Source organism: Notamacropus eugenii, chromosome 6, assembly GCF_028372415.1.
Source record: "Notamacropus eugenii isolate mMacEug1 chromosome 6, mMacEug1.pri_v2, whole genome shotgun sequence".
NCBI classification, from domain to species: Eukaryota; Metazoa; Chordata; class Mammalia; order Diprotodontia; family Macropodidae; genus Notamacropus; species Notamacropus eugenii.
This window is the reverse complement of record NC_092877.1, coordinates 52,803,668-52,820,870: the sequence shown is the minus strand read 5'-3', so window position 1 is coordinate 52,820,870 and position 17,203 is coordinate 52,803,668. Positions and strand designations below refer to the sequence as shown.

The 17,203-nt window shown below is 41.2% G+C and overlaps 1 protein-coding gene across 4 annotated transcripts in view; it reads right to left on the bottom strand.

Moving 5' to 3' along the window:
- Positions 1 to 627: 627 nt before the first annotated feature.
- The window catches only part of SH3BP2 (SH3 domain binding protein 2), a 100,735-nt gene continuing 84,159 nt past the window's right edge, over positions 628 to 17,203 (bottom strand). For all 4 annotated transcript variants that reach the window (XM_072620053.1, XM_072620054.1, XM_072620055.1 and 1 more), the window contains 12 exons: positions 16,706 to 16,845; positions 15,390 to 15,492; positions 13,577 to 13,694; positions 13,263 to 13,333; positions 11,418 to 11,506; positions 10,547 to 10,615; positions 8,756 to 9,386; positions 6,192 to 6,300; positions 5,055 to 5,110; positions 4,091 to 4,169; positions 3,138 to 3,197; positions 628 to 2,254 (listed from right to left, as the gene is read on the bottom strand). In XM_072620053.1, the coding sequence (XP_072476154.1) occupies positions 2,117 to 2,254; positions 3,138 to 3,197; positions 4,091 to 4,169; positions 5,055 to 5,110; positions 6,192 to 6,300; positions 8,756 to 9,386; positions 10,547 to 10,615; positions 11,418 to 11,506; positions 13,263 to 13,333; positions 13,577 to 13,694; positions 15,390 to 15,492; positions 16,706 to 16,841 (1,659 nt within the window). In that variant the 5' untranslated portion in view covers positions 16,842 to 16,845 and the 3' untranslated portion in view covers positions 628 to 2,116. The remainder of the gene's footprint in view (positions 2,255 to 3,137; positions 3,198 to 4,090; positions 4,170 to 5,054; positions 5,111 to 6,191; positions 6,301 to 8,755; positions 9,387 to 10,546; positions 10,616 to 11,417; positions 11,507 to 13,262; positions 13,334 to 13,576; positions 13,695 to 15,389; positions 15,493 to 16,705; positions 16,846 to 17,203) is intronic.

The window sequence follows — 17,203 nt, the reverse complement described above, 5'->3', positions numbered from 1 at the left end:
AACCGGAATCAATGAATAAGTACCCATTCTGTGCCAGACACTGTCCTAGGCACTGGGGGATACAAAGACAAAAGGGAAATAATCTCTGCCCTCAAGAAACTTACAGTCTATCTGAGGGAGAAATGCATACATATATAGGAATAGGTAAAATAGATACAGCATGATTTGGGAGGAGAAAGAAGACACTAGTGGTTGAGAGATTAGGAAATGCAACTATGAAGTTCTTCCTTAGATTAAGTAGAAATCTACTTCCTGGCAATTCTACCTGGGGCAGTCATATTGACCTTGAGAGAAAGAAGCCATTCCTAATAATTAGAGCTGCCCAGTTACCGAATGGGATGTTTTGTAAGGCAATGAGTTCCTCATCAGAACTGGAGTTGAAGTAGAAATACAGATAGGGGTCATGCTTTAGGACTGGACTAGATGTGTTGATGACCTCTGAGGTCCTAATGCTGAAAATGTGCGATTGAACATCATCTTTTCAGTTACTTAGGAGCGTTGATAGGAAGCGTATGAATCCCAGAAAGCAAGAGAAACATGCAAGCTCCTATCCCTATGCAATACAGAACAAAGGAGATTTCACAATTTGGACGCAGAGCCCATTCCTGATAGGACTGGTCAATCCTGTGTAATCTGGAATGTTTTATTCTGTTTCATTAGTTACCATCAGAGTCCCTCTTTAATTAGGGTTTAGCGTTAGCACAGGGAGGAATACCAAAGGACAAACATTTCATGCCAAGTTAATTGTCCCTAGAGAAAAAAAAATCTGCAGCAACGCAAACTTCTTCTATGTCTTGGCCTTAGAGTTTTCTCCCTCTCTTGGCACCAAGTTCTCATTTGTTTTTAATCAACCCACAACTGGAACAAAACGGTCAATGTCTCATGGGTTGCATGAGAACAAGTCTTTTGGTTGGCTTGCTGCCAATGAACACATGCCCAAGAGTCTAGGATGAAAGGTGGGCTCACCCTGGGATTTTGTGCAATGGACAGCAGCTTCCCAATGACACTTTGCAAGGTGGAAATTGAGAGGTGGAGGAGCAAAAAAACATTTTGCACACCAGCCCAGAGAGAGATCAGAAGTGCCAAATGGAATCCTTGCCCAGGACAGAAAGCCTTTCCTGTAACAGTTTCCCGTTCAAATAGTCCATTCCCATGCTCCTCCCTCGTAAGGATCTCTACCGCCTCTCCAGATGTGCCCCTCTTCTTTTGCTGTTCCTTATGATTGGCAGATGGGAAGGAGAAGGCTTGTTTTCATCCATATTCTCAGTTCATTTTGTTGCATGTGCACGTTCCTGGCCAGTAGGGAAAGGGAGGAGTGGAGTCTGTGTGAGGTCACTTTGAAATGTTTCTTGCTTGAAACACGAGTTTAATACAATTTAAAACAATACGTTAATAATAATAGCTAGCATTTATAGTGCCCCTTATGTGCCAGGCACTGTCCTAAGTGCTTTACATTTATTATGACATTGGATCCTCACAACAACCCTGGGAGGTAGGTGCTATTATTATCCCCATTTTACAGATGAGGAAACTGAGGCAAACTGATTAAATGACTTGCCCAAGGTCACACAGTTAGTAAGTATCTGAGGCTGGATTTGAAGTCCGGGTCCCATGCTCTGTTCACTGCACCCCTGGCTGCCTTAAGTCATTAGCTCTGTAACTACTGCTAAGACTTCTCAAGCTGACTCAGCAGCTCTTTGAGACACAGTATCCTATGCCCTGATCCGTAAAAGTCCCTCTGCCCATTTCCATAGCGACCTTTTCCAATATTGTCACTGGTCTCTCCAGTTTGGACACCAGGGAAGAAGTCCTTTAAGAACTCCTTGGTAAATGGGGTTGAGGATGTGCTTATTTATGATGAATGCATTCACTCTTGGGGGAAAGGGAGGAAGAGTCAATGGAAGAAAGGTGGAGAGTGAGTCAAATCCACTGCTTCTGGGAGGAACACACAGGAGAGCTGTAACACAGGTTCAGAATAACATGCAGGAGATGAAATCAAGGACCCAGGTTGGGTGGGCAGCTGTCAGTGGAAGTTAAGATCAACCATCCAAGTCTTTCTTTCCTCCTTCTGTCTCCAGCTTCAATTATTGCACCAAATTACTAGGTCAGGCAGGTGTCACCTGGGCCCTGAGTAGCCATAGGGATGTTGAAGAAGGAGGCTCTTGTGCCCTGGCAGGACATGGGTGTAATAGTGCTCAACCAGGCTTCCGATGCTCACAAACAAAAGCTCTCCCTCGAGGTAAAATCTCGAGTCCTAGGGTTAAGAAGAAAGACAATGTTCATCTCTAGAATCAAAAAACATTCCCTTCCCCTTTATTTCTTGGCCTAGACAACACAAGATTATCCCTCCTATCTACCCAAAGGCCTTGGGGAAAGCATTAGTTTAGGGATGCGTAAGAAAGCTCTTTTTCAAAAAAGCTTTAGCTATGGGTGAAGCATTGCTTGTCACTGGCAGACTTGAGGCACAAACATGGTTGGAAAGGAACAAAGGAGAGGAAAGAATGAAAATGGTGGTTAGGAAGAAAAAAGAGACAAGGAAAGGAGGCAAATAATATCAAAAAGGGGGAGTAAAAAAAAGGAAATGGAATAGAAATGGGGGAATAAGGCTTCCTAGTCTGGAATCTCTATAGGGCCAAAAGAGAAGAGGATGGGAGAAGAAAAAGACAAAGAACGGAAAGGAGAAAGAAGAAAAGGAAGGGAGAAGAAAAGAGTATGTTAACAACAGCAGAGAGTTCAGCATACTTTCTCTCCTCCAATTCTAAAAGCTGCCCCAGGGTCAACTCCATAGCATCAATCCCAAGGACTTCCTTCCTCAGTTCTAGTGGGAGCCCAGACACCAGGGTTTTTATTCTGGCTTGACAGGCATGTGATTTAGGGTAGACCAGTACTCCCTTCTGCTTCAGCATCCTTAAGCTCTAAAATGGGGAAGGATTCCAGGGGTACCCACTGGATCTATGTGGACATAATGGGAATGAGATGAGACAACCCAGTAAGGACAGAACCCAAAACACAAGTGATTTCTGTTGTAAGCTCTTCTCCTATCCCCAGCACAACCACATCAACAGCTCTTGCTTAAAGTTTGGTCACAGAAAACAAGAAGCCTTGAAATCTCAAGGCTTGTGAACAATATCTCTCACCTTTTCAAAGATACGGTAGTTTCTCACTTTGTTAAAGGCTTCATCCCACACAACTAAAACCTGAATATGAGGGGGAAAAAAGGATCATCAAAAAGTCAGTTCATGTAAGTCCTACAGAGACCAATTTGTCCACCAGGGTTGAGAGGTTTGTGGGAGGAATAGGTTAGGAGAAAGGGCAGGAGAAATATTAGAGAAAGTGGGTTCTCTGCTGCTTGTTTTCCTTATTTTGTGTGACTTTGGATAGAACAACTAACAATTGATACTTGTAGAGAACTTGCCTTCCTTAAAACATCCCTTGAGTTAGTGCCAGTATTATCTTCAATTTAAAAAATAAGGGCACCAAGTTTCTATGAAATTAAGTGCAAATGCCAATAGGAACAAGTAGTACTCAGGTGTCTGAACCTCAGTCTTTTTATTTGTCAAGGGAAGGGTTTGGATGAGATAGTCTGTATGGTCCCTCTTCAGCTCCGAGATTCTGTATTCTAGCCTTTAAGGCTGGCAGAAAGAAGAGGCAAAGACTGAGATTTCTACTCCCTGCCCCACCATACTTTGTCAACTTTGTTCCTCATTTTTCTTTTTACCCCCTTAAAGCCTGGATGCCTGGGTCATTGGAAATTACAGAAAACTGTTTTTACCCCTAGCAGCTAAGGGGAAAAGCTCATGCATCATTATTATCCTTTCTATTAAATTAACTTCTAAGAATCTCAGTTTCCCCATCTGTAAAATGAGGACAACCTACACTACCTGCCTTCACAGAGGTATTATGAAAAAAACACTTTAAAAGCCTTAAAGTGAAAATTATTAGACTATCATGAAGTGACACAGACTGTGCCTTATTTGTCTTTGCTTATCCCCCAATGTCTAGGCACAGGGCTCTGAACATGGCATGTGTTTCATAAATGTTTGTTGAATGAATGAATATATTGAATTGACATTTGTCTGTGGCAAGTTACCTTTCCTGTCTTTGAAGAATTCCTAATACAGTAGAGTCCATCTTGCGGCTGTCCCCTAGGATCAGTGGCTTTAAACAAGCTAAAACAAAAGGTATAAACAGTAAGGACTTGGTCGAACAGTTCCAAATGTAGCCTCCTTGCACTGAATTGCTAACGCTGAGGGGACAGGCTGGAAGCCCACCCTACCGAATGCCACCATAACATTTTCAAATAGTGCCACAGTTGGTATTTAATACCTTTACTTATTGGGTTTTTTTTCTAACCCAGACATGTCTGAAACTTAACAGGACTGTGCTATACAATCTCAAATACTATTTTAAAAGTTGAGTTGGTCTCTATGATAATAACACCATCCCATTTCCTAATCTCAGCTACAAAATTGCTTCCCACTAAGGTTTCCTATAGGAAAAAACAGTTTATGGAATTATCATCTGTTTTTCTTTCCAAAAAGAACAATGATAACATCCCAGAGTTGGAAGGGACCCTAGGGGCCCACCTAGTGCAAACTAGATCTGAGCCTTCATGAATCCCTTCTATCCCAGGTATCCAAACACAGTGGAAAGAATGTAGGATTTGAAGTCAGGGGATTTGGGTTCAAACTGTAGTTCTACCACCTATTACCTGAATGACCTGGAACAGGTTCCATTCACCTTTCTGAGCCTCAGTCCCCTCAACTGTAAAATGAGATCAGGCTAAATGGCCTCAAACGTCTCTTTCATCTCTAACTCTATGATCCAGCTATATCCAACAAGCAGCTACTCAGCCTCTGCTTGAAGTGATGAGGAACTAACCCAACAAGGCAGTCATGTCCACTTTCAGACAAATCTAATTGTTTGGAAATTCTTTCACATATTGACTCCAGATTGGTTTCCTTATATCCTCCACCCATTCTTCTTATTTCTGCCCAACAGACAAGTATTCCACAACAAAATCTTTGAAATATAATAATTAGAATTAAGCGTACTTTTCCACTTCATAGGATTCAGTGGTGTTGACAAAGATGGAGTTAGGCAGCGGCACCTAGAAGAAAGAGGAAAGTAATTGGTATGTACACACATTTAAACACATTCACATTGTTGATAATAACTTCCTCCTTAGTTCTCATATTCTGTATTCCTCTGATATATTTATTCAATGAGATTCTGTGTTACTGGTATTTATGTTTATATCTCATACTCCTACCAGACTGAGAGCTTCATGAGAAACCTCCATCATGCCTTTTTTAAAATTTGGTATTTCCCCCAATGTCTCACACAATGCTCTGCTTTGTGGAGCAATGGAAGTTTGACAACTACTTGCCAAATGTTTTCTTGAATGAATGTACACTAATGATAGAATTCAGAAATCCATGCTCAGACACTTGGGACTGCCCCTCCCTACACCATCCATCCATCGAATTACTATCTTATCACTAACTGTTAAGGAACCAACTTCTTAATGAACCGTTCCCACACTCCAAACTGGATCTCTCCCTTCCTTGAATTTTCATAACATCTTGTTCATAACTCTTTTAGACGATGATGTTCTATTTTGTCTTATTGTTTATTTTCTGTACTAGTGTGTAAATTCCATTAGGGTAGGAAATACATGTGATTCATCTTTATATCTCCTTCAGGGCTTAGCTTAGTACCTGCACAAAATAGGTGCCTAAATGTTTGTGGAGTGAATTCAGGTGTGTACACGTGCATGCGTATGCGTGTGTTTATATACACACATACTTCATTTATTTAGAAATCTCATTTTCCAGACTTTGTCTGCTGCTCTACCCACTTTATGAACAGAGATGATAAAATTTCCCTTTAGATAAGAGTATTCTAACACACAGTTCTGATGGCATTATTATTCTGCTTGATAACCTTCAAAGTCTTCCAACTGTCTACAGAATAACATTTAAATTCTTTAGGCTGGCGTTAAAGACTCTTTCTAATATGGGAATATTTTACTTTTCCAGCCTTATCTCATTAATCTATGGAACTTGCCAAACTGGGCATCATCCTTCAAACGTCATCCTTCAATGTCACTCTATCCAGCTCAGGTACCATTTCTGGCCCAAGCTCCCTGCGAGGAGTGCTGTTCCCTTCCTTCCATGAATAAACTGTACCTTCTCATAGTCTTCATCTGAATCTTCGCAGCTGGTATCTAGCTTAGTGGGGAGTGAGGGTTTCTCAAAGGAAAAGCTTCTGAAACTCTGCCCATCTGGTGGGGATCTCCTGGAAAGAACAAGTTAAACTGTGAACACCGCTGGTTACCACAGCTAACACTTTCCCCAACAAGTCTAGTTGTAGATGCCAGAGCTGGAAGGGACTGTGGAGATGATCTAATTCAACCCTCCTCTCATCTGGAAACCTGGCCAAGATCACACTGCAAAGTCATGGCAGCCTTGGGACTAGAACCCAGGTCTCCCAGTGTTCTTTCCTCTCCTCCATATTACCTTCTAGAGCAAGAGTCTTCATTGAGTTCTGAGATGGCACATTATGTCCCTTGCTCCCATGTTATTTATTGACCACTTAGAGTCAACGTGCCAAGCTAAGTGTCCCTTTCCCAACAGTGCTGCTTGCAAAGAAAACATTTTCTTCCTCCTATAAATATGTGCTGGAACACAATCTAAGGTAAAAGTGTGTGGAGGCAAGTAGGTGGTGTAGTGGAGAGAACACCCAGCATGGCGTCATGAAGACCCAAGTTCAAATCTGGATTCACACATGAGCTGTGTGACCCTGATTAAGTCATTTTAACCCATCTGCCTCAGTTTCCTTATCTACAAATGGAGATAACAATAGCTCCTGTACAGGGGTGTTGTGAGAATAAAATGAGGTAATATTAGGAAAAGGCTTTGTCAGCTTTGAAGCACTATACAAATGCTTCCTATTATTAATACTACTCAGGGGAATAAAAGGATCTGCTGTTGAAAACTTGAAATCAGATTACAGCTATCAACCATCAGGGTGCAATTTCAGGAAGTAAAATAGGCTTTGGGTGTAGGGACTGTGGATTCCATTCTCTCCTTCTGCTCCTCTACAAGGCATATATGCTCCCTCTATCAATTTAAATAGCAATCTTTCTATATCTAAATAGACAGAGTTGGTGAGTTACAAAACAAACAAAAACAAAAAACTTCAGCTAGAGGCCAAACTACTTAGGATCAAATAGGTGCAGGAAAAGCAGTGTTGTGGGGTGGAAAGAGCGTTTGAGTTTCAATAAGGCTTAGATCAGTGGTGAGCTTTCTTCCAGTTTTGAAATTGTGCATGAGGCTCCCTAGGAGTCCCAATTCAAATGCTAACCACTGTGGGTGTCAGTTTCCTCATTGGTACAAATGAGGGAGGGAGTTGAAAAAAGAGAATCTTTAAGATCTCTTACTGCTCTTATGCTTAGTGATTCTGCGATCTTGGGTTCCACTGATTGTCTCCTTATTAGCTGTGTTATCTTGGGCAGGTCACTTTAATTTCTTGAACCTCAGTTTCCTCATCTGTAAAATGAGGATGCTTGGATGTTCTTCACAGAATTACTGTGGGGACAGAACTTTGCAAACCATAAACCCATCTTGTATTCCAAAGAACTGTGATTTTTATCAGAGTGGGTCCACTCAGGCAGATCTTAACCGTTCTACAACATTGGGAGTAGTTTTTGTGAGTTGCTTTGGCAATAAACAACTTACCCACTATAGTCATGGCAAATCTCTCTGAATTTAGGTAGGCTGATCCCTGCAAGACAGGTACACTCCTGGATCCATAACTGATGTCTTTTCAACTAAATAGAACCTGTCAGAACTTGTACTCTCCCGGGAAATCTGGGAAAGTCATAAAGCCCCACGTAAACTCATGTCTTCATTATCTTAAGTTCAGTGGGGCTATGAGAGCTCCATCCAACTTCTTGGTGGTGGGGGAGCTTTCCATGTGAGAAATAACTAAACTAGGATTGTGGTGGGGACTTATCATATATCTAGATGACTATTAACTAAAGCAGGAAAGTCCTAAAGCTCTCTTTATGGTAAATAAAAGTAATTGTTTTTGGAAGGCTGAATTCATTAAATGAAGACATCACCCTAATGATCAGTGCTTAGTCTAGTCTCTTTTAGCACAGACTTGTGTTTCATTAATGTGGAGAATGCCCATTATGGAAGGAAGCCTATTCTGCCACTGCTGACTGGAGACTTGCGTGGGCTATTGAAGGCTTAAGTGATTTGGCCACGGTAACAGAGTCATGCCAAAAGTGGCTTTCAGTCCACCACACCACAATGTCTACATACAAGCAAAAGGTATTATCATTATGGATCACAATAATTTCTGGTATCTGTTCCATTAATTAAAAATTAGTTAAATTCATTAACAATAATATTTTCAATAACTAAAAGTTTCTAATAGGTTTCCAGATACCAAATGTTAGCATCTTTCAAACTTTTCTGATTAGAAATTGAAATACTAATTCTTTCAGAAAGACCTAATTATATCCATAAATGTTAAAGATTCATAAAATTTAGGTTAATCATGGTGTACTCTTCCTCCCAGCCCCAACAATTTGATAAGAGAATTAATGAAGGTCAGAAAAGGATTTCACATTGTAAACATCAGACCATGTGGCTGAAAAGATTACACCTCTCCAGTTTGGACTAAAAGGTGACAGTTTCCAGTGAAGGGCTAACTCTTCAATTGAGAGGGGGTTCAGACTTACTGAAGTTGGGGAAGTGAAGGTTTTTCAGTTCTGGGCTTCAGTTCAGACACCATGGGGTGTTTAGGTGCCAAGGCTGGTGGCCCTAGCATGGGATGTTTAGGTGCCAAGGCTGGTGGTTTGGGCATCACAGGGGGCACAAACAGTCCAGGTTTGATAGCTTCTTTTATAGGCTGTAACTCTCCCACCTTTATCAGTTTGGGTTTGTTGGCTGGGATTGGAGGAGGCTCAGCCAAAGGCAATCCTTGAAGTGATCCTCGAGGAGACAGGTGGATAGATTTTAACTTGTCGCAGCTTTTGGAGGTGTTCACAAGATGACTGACAGACACCACCTCGGGAGAAGCTGGTTTTCTGAAGTTGGGCATAGGAGGTAGATTTCCCAGGGGTGGATCGCTCTGTCTCCTACTGGGAGAGGACACTTTCAGATTAGGCTCTGGCTTCCAAGAAGAGATCGTTTCTCTTTTCAGGTCATCAGGATTGATTTCTGGCAGGCCTCTTTTGGGAGGTGGAGGAGGATGGAGAGGTGTGGCGCTCTTGCTGGAAAAGGAATGTGATCGCTGTGTTTCTGAGTAGGCTGGTTTTCTTGGAATGGGTATAGGAGGTGGGGGATAAGCTGGCGGGTGAATCATGATATCTGCAAAGTAAGAAGCAAACAGCCTTTGAAAGAATGTAAGTGCTTGGGTTACTCCAAGTGCTATAGTAAAAAGGCATTAGAATTCCGAAGACTGCGTTTGAATCACAGCCCTGCCATTTACTACCTGGGTGACTGACCTACAAGGTTCTTTCCAAAGTAAAATCTATGATTCTAGAAATTCAGCAAATTTAAACCCCTCTTGAAGGAGATACAAAGTTTACATAAGATACAGCCTATTCTCATAGGGCTTAAAGTCTAGTAGAGCTGATAAGACACATGGATAACTATGATATGCAACAATATGTAAGTACATTAATAGTGGTCCAAAACAAAGGGCTGCTAAGAGATCTGAGGAGACAGATACAAGGTAGGGACAATGTATCAGGGAAGGCTTCCCAGAGGCGGTGGCATTTGAATTGAGCTTTAGTTCAGAGGATGAGTAGGGATTAAAAAAGTGAAAAAGCAAGGGGAGAAATCTCAGGCATAAGGGACAAAATGAGCAAAGATGGATGTGAGAGGACTGGGTGTATCTGGGGGATAGTTTGGCTGGAGGAACACAGACAGATATATACATACATGTGCATGAATCTCTATCTATGTATCTCTATAAAATAGCCTTCACCTGGCAAGTTTGGAGACTAATACTAATGACGATGATAGTTAACATTTATATAGCACTCTAAGGTTTGCAGAGTGCTTTATCTTACTGATCTCTAACAACCCTGGCAGGGAGGTGCTATTATTATCCCCATTTTACATTTGTACCAAACTACTTAGACTCACAAAGATCAGGAAAAAGCTTAGTGGACTTTAGACACCCACTATCCCAGCCTACTTGGTTAACAGAAGAAACCTGAAGCCCAGAGTAGGGAGGGAACATGTCTGCAGATCACAGCATCTTACAAGACATCTCACCATAACCCTTGTTTTGGAGACGAATGCATCAAGGCCCAGGGTCCGTGTAATTTCCCCAAAGTCACACAGGCAGAAAGGGAGCTCCAGCCCAGGTCCCTGAACCTTTTCTGCTATGCTGTAAGTCACATACCATGCTAATGTTCTCACACGCCTTGCCCCTCCACCCTTCACACAATCATCACTACACACTTCACAAGAAGAAAGGTCATTTAAGATGTTTAAGAAAAAGCCAGGTTAATACCTACCTTCAACTTTCACAGAGTCTGGGGTATCTGGCTCCATGTAGGAGTCATCGTCATCATCATGTTCATAGTCTGTTTATACAAGCATGAAAGGAAGAAAAATTTTAAAAATTATTCAATACCAATTCTGTGCAAGGCCCCCACAGAAGACACAAAGATAAGACAGATATAATCCTTGTTGTCAAGAAACTCGAGAGGTTAATAAAAGAAAAACAGCATGAATTCAAATGAATATAATACAAATTAGGATATGGTAAGTGAGTGTAAGAGAAGTATAAGTGCTATGAGATCAGATGGAGAAGAACTCACTTCCTTAGGCCCTAAGGCTCACAAAAAGCTTCCTAGAGAAGGATGTTTTTCATATGAGCCCTAGAAGACAAGGAAAGCTCACTAGGTGATGGTAGGCAGGTGAGAAAAGGGCATTCCAGGCATAAAGAACAGCCTTAGCTAAGGTGCAGAGGTAGGCAACCTTCATTTCTCTGGAGCAGAGAAGAAACTTCATCTAGGAGCCAATAACCTTATTAAGTCAATTCCTAGTTGGCCTGTTGAACTTAAATCAAGGTTTTAAGTGGGAATTTATTTTTTAAAATGCTAGCTAAACAAAGTTTACAAATGCACACACACACACACACACACACACACACACAGTTGAAAAGGAAGACACGTATAGGAATTGGCCATTCCTTCTTTGTCCTCTATTGCCAGAGGACATAGGATCACTTTCTTTCATCAGAATCCACATACTTCCAGAGAAGGGGGTGAGAGTCCAGAACTCTGAGCTCAGGAAGATTTTAGGGTATTCAGGAGAGAGCATGTAAGGGAGAGAAAAAGGGAGGGGGTGGATGGAGAAGGCACACAATGTGCTAAGACTCACCTTCATTGTCAGTGGGATATGGGGATAAACTGATATCGATGGGACGTTCCACAGAGCCATAGAAGCTATCTGTGTCAGAACTCGAGTCGCTAAGTAATAAATGCAGAAAAGACAAAGGATTTAACATACACCCATAAGCCAGTTTCCACTTCCAAGGAGTTTACAAGCCCAGACAAGGGAAAGTTTTGGATTGTGATATCCCAAACACCTTGCATGCTATTTAGAGGAAAGAGTCTTGAATTACAAGTCAGAAGATCTGGATCCAAATCCCAATTCTGACCCTTACTAGCTTCATGTGACTTTGAGCACACCAATTCATGCAACCACCAGTTTCCCTATCTGTAAAATGAAGGGGCTGAATTAAGTGATCCTTAGCTCTAAATCCCATGATTGTGTTATCCTGAGATAATTTACTAGTTGGTATCTTTCATGTAATATATTCTTAATATATCACCCTATCCATGCTATCACTTCCTTGCTCGAAAGCTTTTGATGGCTCCCCATGGCTTAGAGAATAAAATCCAAACTGCTTAGTCTGGTCTTCAAAACCCTTCAAAATTTGGTTCCAATATCTTGTCGGCAGCCCCCTCTTACACTATTTCTCTATGAAGCTTAGCGAAATGAGATCACTTAATTTTAAACGATCACATTCCATGCTTTGTATCTTCTCCATGTCAAGCTGTTGAAATCTATCTCATTGTTAGGGACCTAGTCTAAATACCATCTCTTCCACAAAGACTCCTGGATCTCCCCAAGATGGAAATTATCTTCTCAAAACTCAGAGGATGTTGTTTATATACCTACTTCTGTCCCATATTATACTCTCTTTGGTATAAGAATTATTTGTGTCTCTGTTTCATTTCCCCCCACTAGACTGGGAGCCCTCTGAGGACAGGGGCTGGGCTATGTTTCACTCATATCTGTTTCCCACACAGAGCCCAGCACAGGATCTCACAAGTGCTACTTTAATTCAACTCAACAAATATTTTTTAAACACCTGTTACAAATAGGTCTTTGGTTTTGAGCAAGGGATACAAAGTTGTCCTGGAAGAGCTTAGCATCTACTACAGGGAATGTGATACATACTTGATTTTTGGTATAGAATGTAGAAAAAGGCCATTCCTGAAATGGATAGATCTCTCTAGAGACAAAGTATAATAGGGGCAATGGGAGAGATTAAAAAAAGCATTCTCAGAAGATTTGAGGAAAAAGAGGTCACTTTTAGCTAGAGAGGAAATCAGAGGAGACTTCCTGCAGAAGGTAACAATTGACCTAATCCTTGAAGGAGGAGAAGGATCTTCAGAAGTGGAGATGAAGAGGGGAGAGAAATGGCTTATGTGAATGCACAGAGGTCAAAGCTCAGAATGAAATGGGGGCAGAGTTTGAATCAGTAGTCCACAGGATCATAGATTTGGAGCTGGAAGTGACCTTAATGGTCACTGAAGGATCAACAACTTCATTTAACAGGTAAGGAAACTGAGGCCATAAACTTTTTAGGTTAAGTGACTTGTCCTGGGTCACATAGCTAGTCTCCAGAGGCAAGATTGAAACTCAGGTCTTTCTGAGTCCATTCAAGTCTCACACTGCAAAACCTAGTTTGTCTGAAACATGGAGTGTGTGAAGGGGAATAACGTGAGAGGAGGCTGAAAAAGCAGGCTGAGTCCCACTGTGCCAGGAAGAGAAGTCTCAGTTTTCTTTTCTATGCAATGGGGAGTCTCTGAATGTGTGCTAAATCAACAACATAAAGAGGGCAAAACATGTCTTTGCTTAGGAGTGCTTCCACAAGTTCCATTTTGGAAGAAATGTGACCAAACCCCGCCAAATAGTCACTGAACAGCTACATACCTGAAATCTAATGATGGCTCTTTCTTCTCATGGTAGTGGCCTATTTCTTTCCTTAGAAGGGCCATCCAACTCTGAAAGAAGGGGAAAACAAACCTTGACCTTCTTGTTATAAATATGGATTAAATACTAAATACAGGCTTTAGGAGGAGACTGGAAGCAGATCATGCAGAGGGCTGCTATGTTGATTTGACCTTTGTAGGTTCACAGGGCATAGTATGCTAGAATTAATTTAGTTTAATTCTCCCCTTCTCCAGATTACAAGCTGTCTTTTGACCAGGCAGACATTATTATCTGAGCTACTACTTGGAAGTCACCTTTCTTTCATCTTCAGAGGAGGCTGAAAAGAACCAGGTCCGATGTTTCTTGCTGATATGAACGATCTTGAAGGGAAAGACATTGTTTGACGTTGTTTCTTCAGCGGCTCGCATTACCCTGGGAGACAAGTAGTACGATATCAAGGAGGTGCAGCAATATGATGGAATGGAAGGAACCTCGGTCTGGGTAGCAACAGACTGGAGTTCTAGTCCCAGCTCTGTCAATGCCATGCTGTGTGACTTTTAGTAGATTGTCTAGCTTCTCTGAGCTGTGAATGAGTCAGGTCTCTTTCTATCATGCTCCTACAATAAAACTTTGTCAGATTCCCCTGGCCCATGACAATCTGACACCTCAGACCAGAATCTCAGAAGCAGGAAGGAGCTCAGAGACCATCTGCTTCAACCTAAACCTGAACAGGAACTCTTTTTATAACATCCCTTACCAAGGATCGCCTAACTCTTGCAGACCTCTGGTAATGGCAATCTACTACTTTCTGAGCCCTTTATGAAGCTTTTCTTTATATCAAGACAAAATATGTCTTTGTAACTCCAGCCCAGTTCCATGTCCTGGGGCCAAACTCAACCATTCCAATCCTTCCACACGACAGCTTTTTCACAGATTATGTGAAATACAATATTACATGTAGCTTTCTCCCAATATCATAATTATGCATGTTAGTGTTTTATCTCCACAGCCAGGCTGAGCTCCAAGAAGGCAGAAACATGGTCTCATTTAAAGTTTGCAATTTCCTCAGATCCCAGCACTCTGGATACAGCTGAGGATTAATATTTGTTGAAATGAACGAATACATTGCCACATGAAGCTCAGTGACATTTAAGAGCCTGCTGGGTGCACAAATGGCTTCAGTTTTTGCTACAGCCTGGGCCAGTGTGGTCTCCCTGCTGGGTTCAGCTACCTAGAGGTGGGTCCGAGCACTTCACAAGTTCAAATGACTCAGCTCACCTTCTTAGAAGAGCTTGTCAAGCAACCAGGATGTGGGATTGTTTAGAAGAAATGAGAAAGGCAAACAAGGACTGACTGGTATCATGACTTTGAGAGCTGTAAATGCTGTGGTCTTTCACTGACCAGTTAAGGGGCTTGTGTATTTTAGCACCACACCTGATGCTCTTACCTCTCTGTACTTATCACGCTCTGCTCTCTACTTTAGGTATCTCTATTCCAGTCTGATCTGTTCCCTCTCCCTGGCCCCTCTATGGATTCTTAAGTGTTCTAGAGCAGAGAATATCTCCAGTTTATCATTCTACCATGTTGTACAAGACCTGTCCCATGGGTCCTCGGTATATGCTTGCTAAATGAATGTTCCATAATAAGCTACTGACATTCAAATGGTTCAACCCTGAGCAAATCACTTAAGCTCTTTGAGCGCCAGTAAAATGGCAAAAATTATAATAATAATTAAATAATAGTTGATGTTAATAATATAGCATGTTATAATATAACATGCCAAACATTCCAGAACAAGAGTGCATTCTGATGACTGTCAGTTCTAACCTTGGCTGAGCTATCAATTCCCTCCTTAGCATCAGGCAATTCTTTTGCCTATGACTCAGGGATAATAATCCTTTTCCCATACCCACTCTCACTGGGCTGAGGGGTTGGGGATGGGATAGGAAGGGGATAGTGATTTCCAGGAAGGTGCTATATGGCCAATAAAAGTGATCAAAGTAACTGACTGAGAACACATGGGAACAACTCAGTGGGACATGGTGTTGGATAATTTTGTTAGATTTCATAGAAAACGGGGGTGGGGCCAAGAATGCCTGCTTACCTGCAGGTACCAAGTCAACTCACCGATTATAGCCACTCAGGGAGAAGGCTCCCTGGGGAGATGCTGATGTGCTGCTCTTAAAGTAATAAATACATCTCTTGTGGATAATCACAAACCGCAATGGCCCTAGAGATAAAGAAAGGAAAAGTTTATTTTAATATATTTTGCTGATTTAAAAAAAATTAATTTTCCCAAAACCCTCTTTGCCCTTGCCTCCACCTGACATTTCTATACTGCTATAGGCCTGCAAAACCCTTTACCTGGGATGGCTCATTTGCTCCTCAAAACTACCCTTGGACGTTGTACTAATGTATTACTTTCCCCATTTTACAGATGAGGAAACTGAGGTTCAGAAAGATTAACTTATTCATTTGTAGTTCGTAGCTGGTAAGTATAAGGAGTTAAGATTCACACCTCAGTCTTGTCTGATTTCTTGTCTAAATAAAGGGTTACAAGCTAACTGATAGCCATAAGACAAGTGTTATTTATGGATTTCTGCAAAATAAAAATACCATTGTCCCAGTGTGCTTGTGCAGGACATTCAAAATAGAATGAAAAGATTCTCTAATTCTCTTATATTCTATAATTCTAATAGGGTCCTGGAGGAGAGCCATCTTAGAGGGACCGAATGGCTTTAAGAAAATGACTCCAACAACGTCCCCTCAAAGGTTACTTATTGTCCTGTTCTATGAAGCAATATTAATTTTTACCTGACCCTGAACTGTTTCACTATGTTTTACTGTAATGGGAAATTTCCCTTTTTCAAAATTCCTGTAAATGATATTTCAAAAATGTGTGGTTCTGGAGAGATGTCTTCAGCAAGAAGGGACTCTGCCAGTTTGAATATCTCTCCCACTAAGCTAGAAAAATGCTTGGATAAGAATAACAATAAATTAACTAAGATGGTTTCTGACAGGTTTGTGCCTGTAATGCTCAGTACAGTATTAATGTGTTTTTTCTTCAATACAACAGACACTTTATGTTTATAAAACATTTACCACTCTTCAAAGTACTTTCACAAACATGGTCTCATTTGACCCTCTCAAGGAATATCTTGAGGTAGGGAGAAGGAGCATTAGCACCAACATTTCAGGATGAGTGATTTGAGATAGTGACGAGTGAGCTACCTAACATCCCACAGCTTAGCAACAGCAGTTGAGTCTAAGCTAGAATGCAAAATCTTCCAATTCTCAGTCCTGTGTTCTCTTGGCTATGTCATGTTGGCTCCCTGAATATCTCTAGATTACTCTGATGGTGAGGCCCATTGTGGGAAAGGGTAGGTGGCTAGATGGGTAGGGACTTCAGGAGACAGAAAGGGAAAATAAGTGATAGGACTTACATTTTAGCAACTGCAGCTGGGTACCACCTTTTTTGTGAAGGTATCCGGACTTGACCACGCCCCCAGGCATTGTCAAGAGGTTCTGAGCTCCAATGGCCTTCATTGGCACAGGCCAATGCTGTTCCTCTGAAGCCATCAAGCTGAAAATAATGGAAAAGGATGAACTGGGTTTGGGACTTGGACAATTACTTGGAGAAAAAAACAAGGAGAAAAAAATCGAATGTACTTCTGGAAATAACAAATAAGATATATCAGTGTCTCAAAGATTCCAGGAAGTATGTAACATGGCAGCTTTTCAGAAAATCCCCAGGGATTTTTTAAAAAATTGTCTGTTTTTAAAATGGCTTTGTGGATATTCAGATTTTTATGCCCTTAATACAAGCTAGAAGAGTATGACCAATCTAAAGTTTGATGGCACCAACTTTATTAAAACATCTTTATTTCCTCCATCTTCTACATCTATCCTAATTCAACAAAATATGAAAGAATCAACTTTTT